We start from the raw sequence: 16,886 nt of genomic DNA on the forward strand, positions 1-16,886 counted from the left end.
TGAGGTGAGTAAAGCAGTAGTCTAAAGTCAGGTCAATTGGGCTTAAAAATTAAACGCAGGCCAAAAACCTAAAAGACAGTGTTCACCATAGTACCAACCCTGTTGAAAAAAACAGCTATGCAGGTTAGGAATGTTTTGAAGCATGTTTTGAGCTGGTTTAAGATGGTTGTGTACTGGTCCCATAGCTTGTCATGAGCTGGTCCTGGGCTAGAAGCTAGTTGCTTGGGACCATCTTAGAACCAGCACATGACCAGTTTAAACCAGCTCATGACCAGCTAAGGACCAGCACATGACCAGCTTAAACCAGTTCAAACTTGCTTCAAAACCTACCTAACCAGCATGTGCTGTTTTTCAACAGGGATGTGAATAAAATTGGAGAAAAAAACAAGCCGTTGTCAGTCACACACAAAACATTATTTTGAAGATGTGGATTTGTGAAAAGGATTTGTTTAATAATGTCTCGTTGGACATTTTAAAGGTCCAGTAAAATTTTTTTTTTTTTTTTTTTTTTTTGAGAAACCAGAGCTTGTTTCACGTCTTTACATCAGTCACAAACGTATTTATGACGTTTGTGACCACATTCCCCTATGGCAAAAATCGTTTGATTTGAAATAAGAAATACTTTCAAAAGTTTTTAAATTAGTAATTCATTTGAGAATAAGCTATGTGCAAATCTACTTTTATATCAATATTTGTACTTGTATTGTGTTCACTTGTTAACCTGACACCTTAGAAAATTGCATACATATTATATAAGACTACTAGTTACTGTATGTACTTTTACATTTGTCAAGTATGTCTGCTTCCGTTTAAAGTACGCGGGTATTTTGAACGTTGTAAAATAATTGCACAGTTAATGGTAGATTACCGTTTGGCCACATGGTGGCAGTGTTTTACAAAACTTTCACTCATGTTTGTATTCTGGAGAAAAACTGCAGGTCTAGTATAAACTGTAGTGATGTAAAAATATTTGCAGGATGACTTGCTGATAATGATTTGTTTTCAGACAGAAATCGTTTTGTTTATAAAAGAAGTTAGTATATAGGAATAACAGAGTTAGTCCAACAGATGTGGCTGATGTCAGGTGAAAAGAATGGCACACAATAGAAAAATCAACTTTGGGGACACTTTTGTCTATTTCTTGATGTATTTGTAGGTGGGAGTTGTTTTGTTCAATGAGAAGTTTACGTTCTTCAAATGCAAAAGCATTCGTTTCTATACTACTCTACCACATATACTGTATGTCTGTATATTTAATATAGCATTATGGACCTACTGTCAGCTGTTAAACTTTTATGGTAGCATGACAGCCACCATCCAAATCTAAATCTGTACTAAATGTTCTGTCATTTTATGGGTCAAAGTGTATGGTTTTCCATTAAACTTTTGAATGTCAATGGCATCTTCTCTTCACTTTGATGTAGTGTGAATCATGCTCACAGAAGCATTACGTATTAAAAGATATCCATTATTGATCGGACAGTGCCGGCTGCTCCCTATGGGTGCCTCCTTCTGGTCAGTCCACTTGTGTGGTACATGTGTCTCTAATGCAAGTGCACACTTATTGATCCTGAGATGTATGTATGGCTTAAATGACGACCCTGAAGACTCTTAACCAGTATATGGAAACTATAGCAAGCTAATAGCTTATGGGTCTTCAAGCTCACATGAGATGCAGTCACTATTTTCCACAGAGTTCTGCAAAGTTTCTGCACATTACTAGATTTGTGTATGTTAGTATTTAGTAATAAAGCCCAAAGGGACTCATTTTACCTTCAACATCCCTAACAACATGTCAAGTGCTGATTTAGACACGGCCTTAAAACACACGGCTTACGCAATGAATTATTTTCTCAATTCCAGCTGATGTCTCTGAAAATTATCACAGTTTGCTCGGTTTCTAAGTGAGGATTGATTTCACCAGCCTGAGTAGTTTTACAGCAAGAATGGATCATTAACATTGGAATTTTGATAAGAGCTTTAGATTTTGATTGGCTTTGCTCTCCGACTTCAAACAAATTATGATGGTGGCTTCCGTTTTGCTCGTTCATCTTTATATAGCCTCAATTTCACGGCTTGTTGATAATCGAATGCAAACTGTTGAAGGATGAGAGACAAAGTAGGAGACACTTCACTGATTTTAAGGTTCACGGTTTAATCCATGCTGCTTTGCGTCACCATACCGGATGGAAAGCAATGAAACGAGAAGACAATGTGCAGACTGGCTGATGTCATCGGGAACTTTTATGTCTCGCTATTATATGCAGATGCTTCGGGTTTGTGAGTTAACCACCCTGCTTATCAAAGTACAGATAACTATGATTGTTTTTTGTTTCAAGTTACAGAATTTCTGGAATGGTATTTTTGTAGCGCACTCACAAATGTTTAAGGTGCAAATACAGCCGGATCCGATGTTATTATTATGGGACTCTCTGAACATATGTATCCATTCTCAGGAGCACAACACAAACTGCTTACATATAGTTTAATTATTGCCAAGAAGTTAATACTGTTGTTCTGGGAAAAAAAGGAGCCTCCTACGGTCAAGTTATGGCTTGAAGCGATGACGTCTACTTTACATATGGAACGAATTAGATACTGTTTGAAGGATAACTATGAACAGTTTGTCAAAATTTGTCACCCTTTTTCTGTTATCTTGATGGAAATTCTATGGACTAATGCATCTCCTGTCAATGTAATGCCTTAATACTTCTCATTGTATTCTACAATTAATATAAAACAGGTTGGGTTGGGTAGGGTTGGTGATTCATGTGATTTTTTTAATGATGTTTTTCTTTTCTTTTTTCTCCTCTTTTTTTTCTCTCCTCTTATTTGTTTGTATGTTTATGGTAAAAGAGACAATTATGTATGATTGTAACTCTTCTTAATTTGTGTCTTCAATAAAACGTATTTGACAGTACAGATGTGCTATATGTAGCTGGTGATGATCTTTGTCTAGCAATAATGGCTGCTAACTATAGTTTTGGAGACAGCTACTTATTTTAAAAAGGTCCAGTGTGTAATTTTTTGGAGGATCTATTGACAGAAATGGAATATAATATGTGTTCAGAGATGTATAAAGAGCTTACATAATGAAGCGTTATCTTTTTATTATCTTAGAATGAGCTATTTCTATCTACATCCCCTTGCATGGAATTCATCATGTTGTTTCTACAGTAGCCCTAAACGGACAAACTGCTCTGAGCGTGTTTTGTAAATACGTTATCTCCTTCAGCCAAGAAGAAAAAACGTGACTACATCTTAGTTCTGTGTCAGCCACCGTAGTGCTTCGAAAGGGAGAGGTGGAGTGAGCTGCTGGTTGCAATTTGTAACCTCAACACTAGATGCCACTAAATATCATACACTGGACCTTTTAAAAATAGTCTGCACACTCTGAGCATTCGCTCAGCGTTTTTCCTTAACTATCCAATCCAACTGTATTTTTTGTTTCTTTTCAACACACAAGCAATCCCAGCATGCAACAGTCATTTATCATCAAAACCTGAATGTGAAAGTGATGTTTTTCAGAATGTTGTCAATTTGTGTTCTTTTGCATTAGTTGCAGAGATTATTAATTCAATCCAAACTATTAATTCAGATTGTTTGACCAGAGTCGAATAAGATCTCCATTGAGAACACAGAATTTTTTTTAACTGGTTTGGGGCCAAAATGGCCATTTCATCTTCCATAAACAGGCTCCAGAAGGGAGTGATGTGGAAAGAATTGATTGTTTTTTCCTTTGCTTTTTCTTGTTCCACTCAGAGTGAGAGGCTTTGCTAAATATCATGTTTTTATATTTAGCCATTGATCTCATTAGTGGATGTGCGTCACTTTGCATTCAATCAAAGCAATTGCTTTTTACAGTAAAGCACATCCAGTGGTGACAATGCACGGGGCCAGCCCACACGCCCCTTCTGTAATGAAAAGCATTCTTTTGAAATTAGAATTAGGGCATTTTTAGTTATTGCGAATATGTGGAAACAGACCATTTTTTTAAATCATCCCGATTAATAGAAATGTGAGAAAAAAAATCGCACTACTACATTAATGACAGAATTCCATTTGTTTCCATTGTTTTGACAGATACTTTTAAACAGATTGCTGCTGGTGTGGCATTCCTTCCTACTTCATTCCAGAAATGCACCCTTTCAATTTTAGATTGCTTAGCATTTTAGCCGGCATGTTTAAATAGAATTTGTCATAGGTGAATTCATTGGCTGCCTGCCATACAGTTACTAATCTGGGCTGTACAGCACTGGCGGCTTTATTTAGCTCCATGTGTTGATGTATTTCATTTAGATCATTCCATTTCTTTTAAGTTGGACATACAGCGCCGGAGGCTTGTAATCCATTTAGTGAATGACATCTTGCTATGGCAAAATCATCACGCTTCCGTCGACTCAATTATGCGGCTCAATTAGCAAATACCTGCAGAGCTTTGTTTTATTGTGTTTTTAAATGCACCAAAAACAGACATTAATAATTGAAACGATGAGAAAAATAAATTCCATGCAGACAGGGGCTTTAAATTGACAGGTCACAGCAACTGATATGTTCAAGTTTTTTTAACTGCAAGAACAAAAGTCCAATAATGTAAAACATAATTATGAAATGTGTAATGTATTGTTAAAGTTTGCAGATAAAGATTAATTGACTGGCTGGCTCGTGTAGACCCTTCCTCTCAGTGACACAAGAACTTACAATGTCTCCTCATTAGCCGAGAGGAAGGGAGGGGGGCACTGAGATATGAAATGACTCCTATTATGAGGGCATAGAGGTTAATTAACAAAGCATCTAACTGGATGGGATCCATTTGAACTGTGTGAGGACACAAGAAAGCACTTGATAAAATGCCATCAGGATTGCCGAGAAGGTTGTGATGGGAAACTTGGACGAATGGTTTTAGTGATTAGAATCACCATCGTTTATGAGATTGTATGAATGAAAATGAATCATTCAGTTTTTGCGGTTTATTCTCATTTGGAAGCCCATTAAAGCGTAGCGCTTTATTAAATACATGAAAGGTTTTAAGTCATTCATTATTGAATTGCAGGGTAAGACAAAAGGTGCATTATTTAAAACATCTTCCCACTTGCGAGATCAGACCAGGCTTTGGAATTTCATAAGATCATGGTGTCTGTGAAAATAAGAATCAATTCTCCCAATTAAGGCACAACGGGTCTCTGCGCTGCGTTATACATTATAGCAAAAAGACTGCTTTAGTTGGTCTGAAGGAAATTGATTTGACAGTAAACAAGTTCCCATGGGCTGTAACTGTTGGGAGTTACAGACCAGCTTGACAATTAGCCACTGAAAAACACTATCATGACAAACAGCTCCCTGAAGGGTTTCTGCGGAATGACTGCTGTCAGTGGAGTATGCTCAGAGGAGCCAATAAGAACAAATGAAGTATTTGTGTACCGTATGTGGAGCAGAACATATATGCAACCATGAAAACCTGTTACCTAAAAACTAGCCATCAAGTTTGGCAAAATCTCGATTTTGATAAGGTTTAAATTGTTTGGTTTTAGTTCATGTTATTATCAAAATGTACGTTTTTTTTTTTTTTTAATGGACGGCTCTGTATCCTGTATGTGCTGTGTGGGAGGCATTATTTATTTCTTCGGACAAAGCAGCAGAAAATTCCTGACAATCATTTTAAACAACTGGACAATCACGACTGTAGAGTAATTTTGTCTTTTTCTGTTCATTTTTATTATGATTGTATTAAAAACGCAAAGTGCAGAAAGTGGTGTGACGGGGGAATGTGTATAAGACTACGCAGACCAATTACTAAAACAACCAGTCAATCAATAAATCAAGTACCCCAAACCTTATGTATCTAAAATACATTTTAATCTTGCTCAAATTCACAATTGTTACAATTTGTAATTCAGTGGTAGTACCTCTCCCTCCTCAAACATACTGTACAACAGCGGCATGTAAAGTGTGTTACATCAAGGCACAAGACACGTCCATATTCAGGGAAGCCTTTTTATGAGGCACTGCTTTAATGTGATCCCCAAAATACTGAAATGGGCTGAGACACATTAGAGGAACATGGGCCAAACCATACTGTACATACTAACTGAATGTGCTCTCTGCAGAGAGGAAATAATGAAGCAATGCTCTTCCTCGGAGCAGGATGAGTCAAAAAATGAGTATGACTACCGATCACCTCTCTTTTCTTTCTTTTTTTTACATTTTCATTGCTTTGTGGAAGAGCAAATAAATAAGCAGTTTGAATGTCTGGCAGGATGGAAACAAACAGTGCTATCAACCGGAGTCCATTCGGATGAAAGTGAGGCGTTTCCATTCCCAGGGTTCTTGAGGTGGACATGATGGTTTTCTCTTTCGTTGACTGTGATCAAAGAAGAATTGCGGAGACCTGTCAAAAGAAATGTTTTGATGAATGTTAATATCAACATCTATATCTCGGTAATCGTATCATTTTATAAACATGATGTGACATCTACATCATTCCGTCATGTAATTATTATAGTCGTGCAATGTTTTATCTTGATCGAGGTTCAGATAAAATAATGAGGTCAGTCTGACACCTGAAAAGGTTTTTAGAATACTGTGCATACACCGTAACCGAGGGTCCGTTGTCAGTGGTCTACTCCTGACTGAGCCTCCTCCGTCTGCCGAACGCCTGCGAGCCCACATTAGTGGGGACAAATTTGCTGCTTCCGATACCCCCGGAGCGGCTCAGAAAATCTGCCAGGCGATGGGTCACACACGTGGCTGTGTTACAAGCTCGCTTCTGCGTCGTAACACTGAAAAATGGAGGGGAAAAAAGTTCAAATTCTTATGTAATAAAGCATAAATATGTAAAAAATCGTTTGCTTTAATTAGTTTTATTATTGTATATATTTATGTAGGTGCACTTAGCAAAATGTCTGCTGTAACATTTCTTACCTAAATGGGAAGTAGAGCCTGATAACATCGAATATATCTATACCTTATCTCATATATTTAGTCGTATAGTTTTACATTTCAAACAAACAATAGGCAAAAAAGTCATTCTAAAAATATCTTTATTAGACCAGGAGCAAAATCAAATCAAACAAGACAGAAACTTTGCTTTGAGTTAGAAAAAGCTACCAATGAGAGCTCTCCGGTATCATGACTCACTTATATACCCTAAATAGATCCAGTGACTATACGAAATTAGTGCAAAAGAGTCTGTCTGAGATGTGTTACTCTGCCAAAGTCAAGTCAATCAGGCAAGCAAACTTCCGCATGCGCTCGCATATCGGGGGCCAAGCAGGGGATACAGCCGCTGCCGATTATATACGATTGATTGCCTCTCCGTATCCAGCAAATGCATCATTGTCTTCCAGGCTGCGCTTCTTGCCCGGCGTACCCGCTCCCACATTGGTGCGTGGATACGTCTGCAGCTTGTGCAGCTCCTGGGACAGTTTCCCCAGCACACAGGTGCTGAGACTGGAGCAGCGCTTGGACATGGGTCTACCCAGGCTGTGAGGAAAGAGACCACATGCAGAAAAACTCATAGACAGGCATGCAGGAGCATTCATGACATTCACATACAGAATAAAGATGATGGGATGCATGTTGACATGCTTCCTCGCGTGTTGCCGTTATGCTAATACGCCCTGCCATGCTTCAGTAGTTCAGTTTTGGATTTGCGTTTCACATCTTGACTTTCATGACGCTCGCTGAGCATATCATGCAGGCATTTCCTTTCACATGTTTGTAGATCATGCTTTTGTTCATGCCGTTTGATATACTCATGCAGTAACAGACATTACAAATGGTATCATGAACTAGAAGGGCTTAATACGTTTCATGCTTGGCAGAGAACTCCCCAGATGAATCCCTATCTGATGAAATTCATCACATACCTGTCGCATAAAACAAGTCTAAATACAGTTGACATAAACGAGGTAGTGCGCTCATATCGCAGGTAATTCGGGCTTACTTTCTTGAACGTGAGAGAAACAAATCAGTGCAAATCACTTCCAATAGATTTGCCTTTTTGAAAGATCTTTGCAAGAAAAGAGCATCTTTTTACCTGTTTTCTTCAGAAGCTTGTTGCTCCATGTCCTCTGCAGTCATTTGCACGAATTCTTTGACAATCGCATTAAGCAACCGCCTCGCTTCGTAGTCGGTGAGTGTCGCTCGATCTTGTGTGGATTCCAGTGCAGGCCTGCAACCCAACATCTTCAGGTTATTATTTGCTCCCGCGATGTGGATAACTATACAAATGCTTCGTATTTTTCCGATGGTAAAAGCACTTTTTGCTCGCTCCGACAAACCCTAAACATAATCAAAACAATCTGCTAAGAGTATGGCACTTAAAAGCTGTCCCGTTGCCAAGTTAAGATTTATCACCGATCAATACTGTTGTAAGCAGAGTGGGTTTGGCCGGGATTCATCTGATGTAATCAAAAGACTGATAGTCCATGATGCCGCAACCTCTAATGAAAACATATGCTCTATAGCCTCTGTCCAAATGTCTTGAACAAAGCACCCGTTTCACTTACTTGTATATTTAGCTGATTTATGGAATTGTGGTAGTAAAACATAATCCTTTGTCATCATCGCATTCATCAGGCGGAAATCGCATTTCTTTTTTAAAACCTCACCTGGCAGGAGATGCATTAGAGCTGTACATCTGGCAAATAAGCAGAGCGTAGGCAACAAGGAAAGCGGAGATCTTCAACATGACCATGGTCCCCTGTAGCGAGAAATTCTGCCATTAGATTACATTCTGAAAGTGTATTTTATTTTCAGCGTTAACCCGGGAAATTTCGTTTCTAACCAAGAATTTCTCTCAATGTCACAGGCACACCAGTTGACTGTTCAAACATGCAAAGAAAACCTTCACACAACAGATCTAAAGTTAGCATTTTGCGCATGTTCTCGTGTTTGCGGCAGGAGAATGAGAGTTTGTGTGCCTGATGCCGACGTCTTCCACTGTCACGCTCTAACTGCAGCATTAAAGATATTAGTCTCCTGATTTCCCTTCCAGCGGGATCCTGTGCATTAGTATAATGAGCTTCTCTCTCCGCACCCACAGCCAGCGCTCAGGAGCTGTCCAATTCTCCTTGAAAAATCCACAGAGCATGCCTTTCTACACAGCTAAAGAGTCAAGTATATACCATAAAGTGCGTCCTGGAGTCTCATTTAACATAACCCATACATGGACATTCGTAAAAGACATCTATGTGTGGTCATAAATAGTTTTACTTACCTTAAGATGTTAGGCTTCGTGCAACAGAGAGTAGAAAAGAGTCGTTCCAAAATAGAGGGGATATGTCAACTTGATGAAATTTTGAGTCTGTTGCATCAAGCTAAAACACACCTGCCTATATACCCACCATGTGAGTCTCACTATTGACAGTGTGGGTGTTTAATGATTCTCGGACAGCCAACCAGAGCGCTCTGCTTCCTCATCCAACCAATCCGATCGTTCTCGGCTTCTGGAAAATGATAAATAGTGTGTCACACCAATGACGTCATTCCTCAATCACAAACTGCTCCATTCACAAAAATTCACCAGTGATCAGCAGAATTCAATATCGTTCGGAACAAATTTGAAATAGTACGCAATTTACTTGTCAGGGGAATGTGTTAAAAGAAAGTCGAGGGTCTTTTTCAACGTCTTAACAATTCTTTATATAGAATAATAATAATCCTTGTAATAAAATAGCTGATGTTCTGTTATGATCAACTTGCAGATCTAAGCTGTATATCGTATGTCTATCAAACTTTAAGTATTATTGAGACTCACATAAGCCTGTTGTCTTTGCGAATGTGATACGGTTCAAGTTTAATACTTAATACTTACATTATAATTTTGTTAAATGATGCTAGATCTAAATATTTGAGCACACACCTAGTGTTAGCATGAATGTACAATGAAATGAATAAAACCCCTTAAAGAACGAGGAGGAAAAAGCAAGTCTGGATGTTGCTTGCGTGACATTCTCATGAATCGATTTAAAATTATGTGCAAGACAAATGCTGATGGGCGATCTTGGATGCGGGGAACACGCTCAAATGCCATTTTCACTGTGCGTCCTGCAATAACGCGCGCGATCAATCGCAACGTTGCTCTTTTCCTTATTTGGGTTTCCTGTGATGACGTGACCCGTCGTCCTAATCAAAGAGGTTGTGACCGTAACAAGCCTTCCATCTCGGTCCCAATTACTAAACCCTTTGTCTTGAGGCATCATCTGACTCCTCTTCTTTATTGGCTACGGCCTAATAAACCATCTCCACCGAGAGACTGTGTTTGCGTCACATAGGAACCCCATTAGTCTGGATGAGCCTTTTAGTGCTATCGAACCCGAAGCCGTGCCAATGACAAAATCAGTAAATCTGGGTGAAGTGACAAGACCAGAGACCACCGCTCAGCTCCACCACGGACGCAAACTAGCGCGCGTGATGGACCTCTCAAGTCTAATGAAGGGTCATTTCCGTTATAGGGATGCTTTGCCGAGACGTACTGTGTACATAGATCAGTGAGTAAGCAAACAAAGTAGGCCGGCGAGTTTTCCCCGCACTAAACTTTCGAGTCAATACCGTAACCTTTCAAATTTGGTCATGCTTTAACATCACCAGCTCCACCCGGCCTTGTGTAAGTTATTCCGAAAGACAGATAATCATTTCGTTTCGAAGCGGAGGACGATGCCCTTTCCGCTTATTACAGTACGTATGTTCATCTGGCTAAACACGTGCTTCAAAATTCAAGATGGAAATTCACCAAGTGAGCAACGACGGCTGCAGCTGCTCTCCAAGATGGCATGGCTGTTTGAACACCTGCAGATGGAAGAGAGCAGGGATTAAGTGAGATTTGTAATGGCTCTGAGAGGAAAACTAAACACAATTCATAACCCTCTCGGAGACACAAAGTAGCTCTAAATGGTCAGCGAGGAGCCAGCGCAGTTCATCCTTAGACATTAAGGAAATGAGATTTAATCACTGAGTGTTGCTCATCAATCAAGCCTCCGTTGCAACTTCGAGTTCATTGTAATCTTGTCCATGTGCTTTACAGATCACACGCCATGCTCGGATTTAGACAACATTAAAAACCGGTGCCATCATCTGAGTCACCAAGAACCAACAAGAAGACCGACTGTGATACCATTGATGGCTGCGAGCTGGATGCATTCAAAACTGCTTATGTGCAACATTAAGACAAAATGCAGGGTGCACTAAAAAGTTATTTCTGAAACAAGAAGGCCCCATGACCTCATCTCTCGACGCGATGGCAGTAAAGTAATACCATGCTGTTGTGTCTGTGACATATCACAGACTTTTATTGATTAATCTATGACTGTGACAGATTTTTCCTCTTCTGCAAAAACCATAATAGAATGTGTTCCTCATATCCAGTGTTGTAGATGTCCTCATTATGTATCACAAACAGATCCTCTGAGACCTGTTGGGTTTATCTATTTATACCAGTAGAAGGCTCAGTAGATAATACATCCCGAGACACTGGTGTGGAATGAAGCATCATTGTAGTGGGGTATTTAAACTATACTCTGTGGAAAACTGTTTGATTTATGGAAAGATTCGTGTGAGATTAGTTACAACCTGGACACATCTGATAAAGGTGAAGAAAAACCCACCTGAAGACTGAGTTGGTTTGTTTCTCATATTGTGCAGAGACATTAACTTTGTTTTCCTCTCCAAACCTATTATGCTCTTCAGCATTTCCCACAATGCATAAAAACAAGCTCATGCAATTTTTATAGGTAGCAGAACAGATGAAAGTGTCGCTTTGCAAGCCTACTGTGAGCTGCTGCTCAATGATAAAAATGCCTGTTCACATTATATAGCAATCTTAACATACACTTACATGTAATCTATTTTATTAGTCCCTTGATAATGTCATTTTTTTGTAGATATATGTGTGCTTTTTATTCACGCAGAAAACACTGGTTTCATTAAAAAATGCTCGCCATTAAAGATATTTAAAAATATATATATTGACTAATTAATAATATATTAATACAAACTGAACCGTGACGTAATAAATTCTGCGAGTTCGAGGTGTCACTGCTTGGTTAAAATAGCAGGACGGACAGAATGTTGCTTCTTTTCTTTGAGCAGGGGTGGAGGGGTTTCAAAGCATAAGGTCAAAGTTTGTTGCACAGCAGATTTTGCAGAGTAACACAAAGGTTTGACCGAAAAACCAGAAAAAGTTATGTCTTGGGCTGACGATTCTTTTACCATTTCTAGCAATATTGTAATCCTCTTTAAAACATGTAATACTTTAAAACGTAAGCATTTTAAATGACACCTTTCGGATTTTTTGTACCGCAAACGTCCTTTTGTTGTTTGTACGGGCGTCCAAAATCGCATACGCGTTACTCAAGACGAGCTTCTGCGAAACGCTACTGTCACCGCGCCAGCTCCGAGGGAAAAAGTCCGCGTGAATTCTCGCGAATAATCGCTATTAATCAAGCACAATGCGAGTTCATCCAAACCGATCCCCCCCAGTCTAGCCAATCTTAGCCTTTGAGAGGCGGGGGATAAAAAGCAACATGTGCAAGATGATCCCCTAGCGCTCGTTCTCTCTCTGTCAGAGAAAACGGAGAAGTGGAAACTTCTCACAAAGTAGCATATAGATCATCCCAGAGTGTCATACTTTAAAATGGTATCGATTAATCGGGTCACATCTCTGTTGTCTTTGTCCCGGGAGCAAAATCTCTTTTGTTTGTGTAGTTTCTTCACGACACTCTTCGTTTTTCTGGTGATTCGCCAGCTCTTAAAGCAGCGGAGACCCCGAGGGTTTCCCCCAGGACCGACACCTTTACCCATTATAGGGAATATACTGTCCCTAGCCACAGAGCCTCACGTCTACATGAAGAGGCAGAGTGATATCCACGGACAGGTACGGATGACACTTCACGCACAGTCTCGGAGTAATCCTTAACCGAGGTCAAAAGTTTTTTTTAATCACGTTATTATGTGATATCCTTGCAGTGTTTCTGTGATTTTATTTTTGAACCCCAGTTGCATTAATTAATAATAGCATTATTTATGCATGTATTAAGATTCTTTTAATCATTCAAGCGACGCGACGCACCAAAGCGAGAACGGTGTCATTCTAATCAATTGACTGATTATAGTCGAATCGTTTCTCTCCGGTCGCGTCGCTCGCAGTGTAGGTGGGGAAATTAAGAACAAAAGAGCACTGCATTTAGCGTCGCCTTTTGGCAACGCTTCTGCTGCACTCAGTTTTCGTGCTGAGTCAGCGCGATTCATTCCCTTCCTCACTGTATCCGTGAGTGGGACTGTAGCCCTGTAATTATACTCTGTTCATTAGTAGAAATATGCTTGGCAGATGCTAGATAAATTAATGTTACCATTTGCATCCAGATTTTTAGTCTCGACTTGGGAGGGATCTCAACTGTTATCCTAAATGGTTACGATGCCATTAAAGAGTGCCTGTATTACCAGAGTGAGGTTTTTGCAGACCGGCCATCCCTCCCTTTATTTCAGAAGATGACCAAAATGGGAGGTAAGTTGTTCCTTTTAGATCGATTTATTATAGTGGTTTTCCAAATATAGCTGACTGAAAAATGGTTTAGAAAAAAGGGAAAAAAAGGAAACCCAATAGAAATTCTAAGGGTTTCCATTAAAATACCATTATGAATCATTCTTTTTTCCATTAAATATTCCAATAGGATTATTCTGCCAGGTAACGTCCCACCAATAGAATCCATCACATACCTGCCATAAAAGTTTCCATTAAAACCAATACAGTTCCCATTACAACTGTTCAATTTTCTATTGTGTGTTGGGCGGGGTTCTATTGTTTTGTTTTTTCAGCAGGGTTACTTATCCTCATTCTGGGATTTTTGAAGAATCTTCACGAAGTTCTTTACTATACAATTCATAACAGTTTATAATGTCCCATGTCTGTCAAACTTCAAAACACCATGAAAACCCCATAATAGTCACTTGGAATATTAGACTTTAATTAATATCTTCTAAAGCTATACAAGTTTTGTGTGGGTTTCTTTTCATGATAATCTGAAATCTCATTAACACAACATAACATGCTGTGCCAGGGTTGACATAACTGATGCTAAATGCCATTGGTTCTCACCCAAGATGTGCCAATTGGAATAAATAAGTGTTCCACGAAAAAAAAGATCTGTTGTTGACAGAGAACTAATGTATGGAGTGTTCAATTTCAAATAAAGCACACAAATCCGGTTGCAGATATTTTTTCTTTCCGTTTTCATAGAAAAAGGGGGTTAGGAAACAATAGATGTGTTATTATGTGAACTATCCCTTTAAACACAGTCGTCTGCAGCTGCGTGATTCAGAGAATGTTTGGCACATAATATATGTCAGAGTTGTGGGAACTAGAGAACACAGAACAGTCGCTCATGAGGTTATCTGATCATGAGTATTGCAATTCTTGTTATTTTGGGTTAAAGCCATGAAACTATCAATGAGTAAGCACACAGAACGCTTATCAATGTATAAACAGTGCTTCTTTGTTTCTATATTTAAAACTCTTTCTGCATTGTTTATTCACCATTTAGGACTTCTGAACTGCAAATACGGTCGCGGTTGGATCGAACACCACAAGCTAGCTGTGAACTGCTTTCGTTACTTTGGCAGCGGTCAGCGGATGTTCGAGCGGATTTCTGAGGAGTGCCTGTTCTTTTTAGACGCCATTGAAAAGCACAAGGGAAAACCGTTTAACCCCAAACATCTTGTTACGAATGCTGTATCCAACATCACCAACCACATCATCTTTGGGCAGCGTTTCACTTACGACGACAGCGATTTTCAGCACATGATTGAGATCTTCAGCGAGAACGTGGAGCTGGCCGCCAGCGGCTGGGCCTTCATGTACAACGCCTTCCCATGGATGGAGTACCTGCCCTTTGGGAAGCATCAAAAGCTCTTTCGCAATGCCAACGAGGTGTACAACTTCCTTCTGCAAATCATCAAGCGCTTCTCACAGGAGAGGGTCACCCAGTCGCCACGACATTACATCGATGCCTACTTGGATGAGGTGGAGCAGAGCGCCACTGATACGGCGACGACTTTTTCTCAAGATAATCTCATTTTCTCGGTTGGAGAACTCATCATTGCAGGCACAGAGACCACTACGAATTGTCTACGCTGGGCGATGCTCTACATGGCTCTGTATCCCAGGATACAAGGTTGGCTTCTGTTGTACTGCACTCTGGTTATTTTTTTTCTTGTTCCTTAAAATGTCACTAATCATGCTATGCGCATTTTCTGTTCAGAAAAGGTCCAAAGGGAGATCGATTGTGTCCTGAATGGCAGGCTACCTGCATTTGAAGACCGGCAGAGGATGCCCTACGTGGAAGCAGTGCTGCATGAAATCCTACGCCTTTGTAATATTGTCCCACTGGGTATCTTTCGCGCTACCTCTCAAGATGCAGTGGTGCGTGACTACACTATTCCCAAAGGCACCATGGTCATCACTAACCTGTACTCGGTGCATTTCGATGAGAAGTACTGGAGTGACCCATCCATCTTCTTCCCAGAGAGGTTCCTTGACAATAACGGCAGATTTGTTAGGCATGAGGCATTTCTACCGTTCTCAATAGGTAGGTCATTGTCAAATATTTTGGAAAGGCAACACAACCAAATATGTTCATTTTCATGATTTATGTCATTTTTAATGATCTCTAGGCAAACGTCACTGTCTCGGGGAGCAGTTGGCCAGGTTGGAGATGTTCTTATTCTTCACCACGTTGCTCCAGAGGTTCCACCTTCAGTTCCCAGTGGGCTTTATTCCAAGTCTTTCCCCAAAACTAGGCATGACTCTGCAGCCTCGGCCGTACTCCATATGTGCCATCAGGAGACAGCAGTAAACCTTCCCCCATGAGCCCTCGGGGAGCCTACTTAGAAGCGCAAAATTCCCTGTCTTAAAATCCATCAGGTTTTCAGCGGGGAATACAGACCTCTGATATTGACTTCTTAAATTCTCAGAAAGTGTCCTCCATAGTTTCATAGAATGCAGCTTGGGTGTGATAAGGGTACTGTTAAAGAATACACGGTATGGAGAACAGACAGCACACGTGTGTGGCGAATGAGAAAGTACAGGGCACGTATCTCTCATAAGTCGATTTGAAAGACGTGCAATGTGTGGCGAAGTGAACGTTGCGCTTGTTGTCAATATGAGATGAATAATTGACAAGATTCAACTTTGTAACAGTTTGGAGCGCTGTCATTTTTAACATTCCTTGAATTCCTCTATTTCTGGAGTTAAATGAGAGGACGCAAGTTGCCTTTCCAAGAACGTTTTAGAAACATTTATGACTCCCATTGGTTAAAAACCATATTTCAGCACTGAACTAACAATGGCCCTGTCTTTAGTTAATCTCAGTGGAACATTTATCATGAAACTTCTGTGGAAGATAATGGTGCTATTCTCAAGAGCTGAACTCCAATATACTTTTTCCTAGTACAATGCATTTTTTTGCTTTTAACTAATATCTGTGTAAATAAAAACTTAAAAAACCTACCAATTTTACAGCATAAAGCTTTGTTGATGTGTACATTTTTATACTGCTCCTTTGGAAGTTTAAGTTGGTCTGCCTGCCTCAACCTCTCATTCAACAGTGCTGAATATTTTTGTTGGAAATGTATACGCCATATAAACTAATCTGAAATGGGTACATATAGATAGAGATTTACTGAGACTGCAAAAAAAGTCAGTCAGTGTACAACAAACATCATTTTGTAAAGCTTTCAATTCGTGTTTGAATGGTTTGCAATTATTTACTTTGAGTCTGTGCCACAAAAACCATTTCTCACTTGCACTGCAGTGCCTTTAAAACACTTCTGTCATCACAATAAAACACTTACAATTTTTCCAAAATCTATGCTATAGATACCAATTACAC

General features: G+C 39.7%; 2 protein-coding genes across 6 annotated transcripts; one reads left to right on the plus strand and one right to left on the minus strand.

Moving 5' to 3' along the window:
• Positions 1–5,701: 5,701 nt before the first annotated feature.
• Positions 5,702–9,444, minus strand: calca (calcitonin/calcitonin-related polypeptide, alpha). 4 transcript variants are annotated; one of them, XR_008963312.1, is made up of 5 exons: positions 9,221–9,443; positions 8,613–8,704; positions 8,039–8,173; positions 6,561–6,779; positions 5,702–6,388 (listed from the first exon to the last, which is right to left on the minus strand). XR_008963312.1 is itself a non-coding variant. In XM_057339233.1 (5 exons), exons 2-4 carry the CDS (start codon positions 8,696–8,698, stop codon positions 6,620–6,622), a joined length of 381 nt encoding a protein of 126 aa, XP_057195216.1. In that variant the 5' UTR covers positions 8,699–8,704; positions 9,221–9,441; the 3' UTR covers positions 5,702–6,388; positions 6,591–6,619. The 4 variants fall into 4 exon arrangements, 3 of the variants coding, with proteins under 3 accessions (XP_057195216.1, XP_057195230.1, XP_057195207.1); XM_057339233.1 differs by having other exon boundaries at positions 6,591–6,779; positions 9,221–9,441; XM_057339224.1 differs by lacking the exons at positions 5,702–6,388; positions 6,561–6,779 and adding an exon at positions 6,830–7,482 and having other exon boundaries at positions 9,221–9,444.
• Positions 9,445–12,387: 2,943 nt separating this feature from the next.
• On the plus strand, positions 12,388–16,496 carry LOC130564435 (vitamin D 25-hydroxylase). Of its 2 annotated transcripts, XM_057350544.1 has the most exons (5): positions 12,388–12,874; positions 13,363–13,504; positions 14,541–15,170; positions 15,258–15,584; positions 15,670–16,496. In XM_057350544.1, exons 1-5 carry the CDS (start codon positions 12,635–12,637, stop codon positions 15,849–15,851), a joined length of 1,521 nt encoding a protein of 506 aa, XP_057206527.1. In that variant the 5' UTR covers positions 12,388–12,634; the 3' UTR covers positions 15,852–16,496. The 2 variants fall into 2 exon arrangements, with proteins under 2 accessions (XP_057206527.1, XP_057206599.1); XM_057350616.1 differs by lacking the exons at positions 12,388–12,874; positions 13,363–13,504 and adding an exon at positions 14,362–14,450.
• Positions 16,497–16,886: the final 390 nt, after the last annotated feature.

Source organism: Triplophysa rosa, linkage group LG1, assembly GCF_024868665.1.
Source record: "Triplophysa rosa linkage group LG1, Trosa_1v2, whole genome shotgun sequence".
In the NCBI taxonomy this organism is placed as follows: Eukaryota; Metazoa; Chordata; class Actinopteri; order Cypriniformes; family Nemacheilidae; genus Triplophysa; species Triplophysa rosa.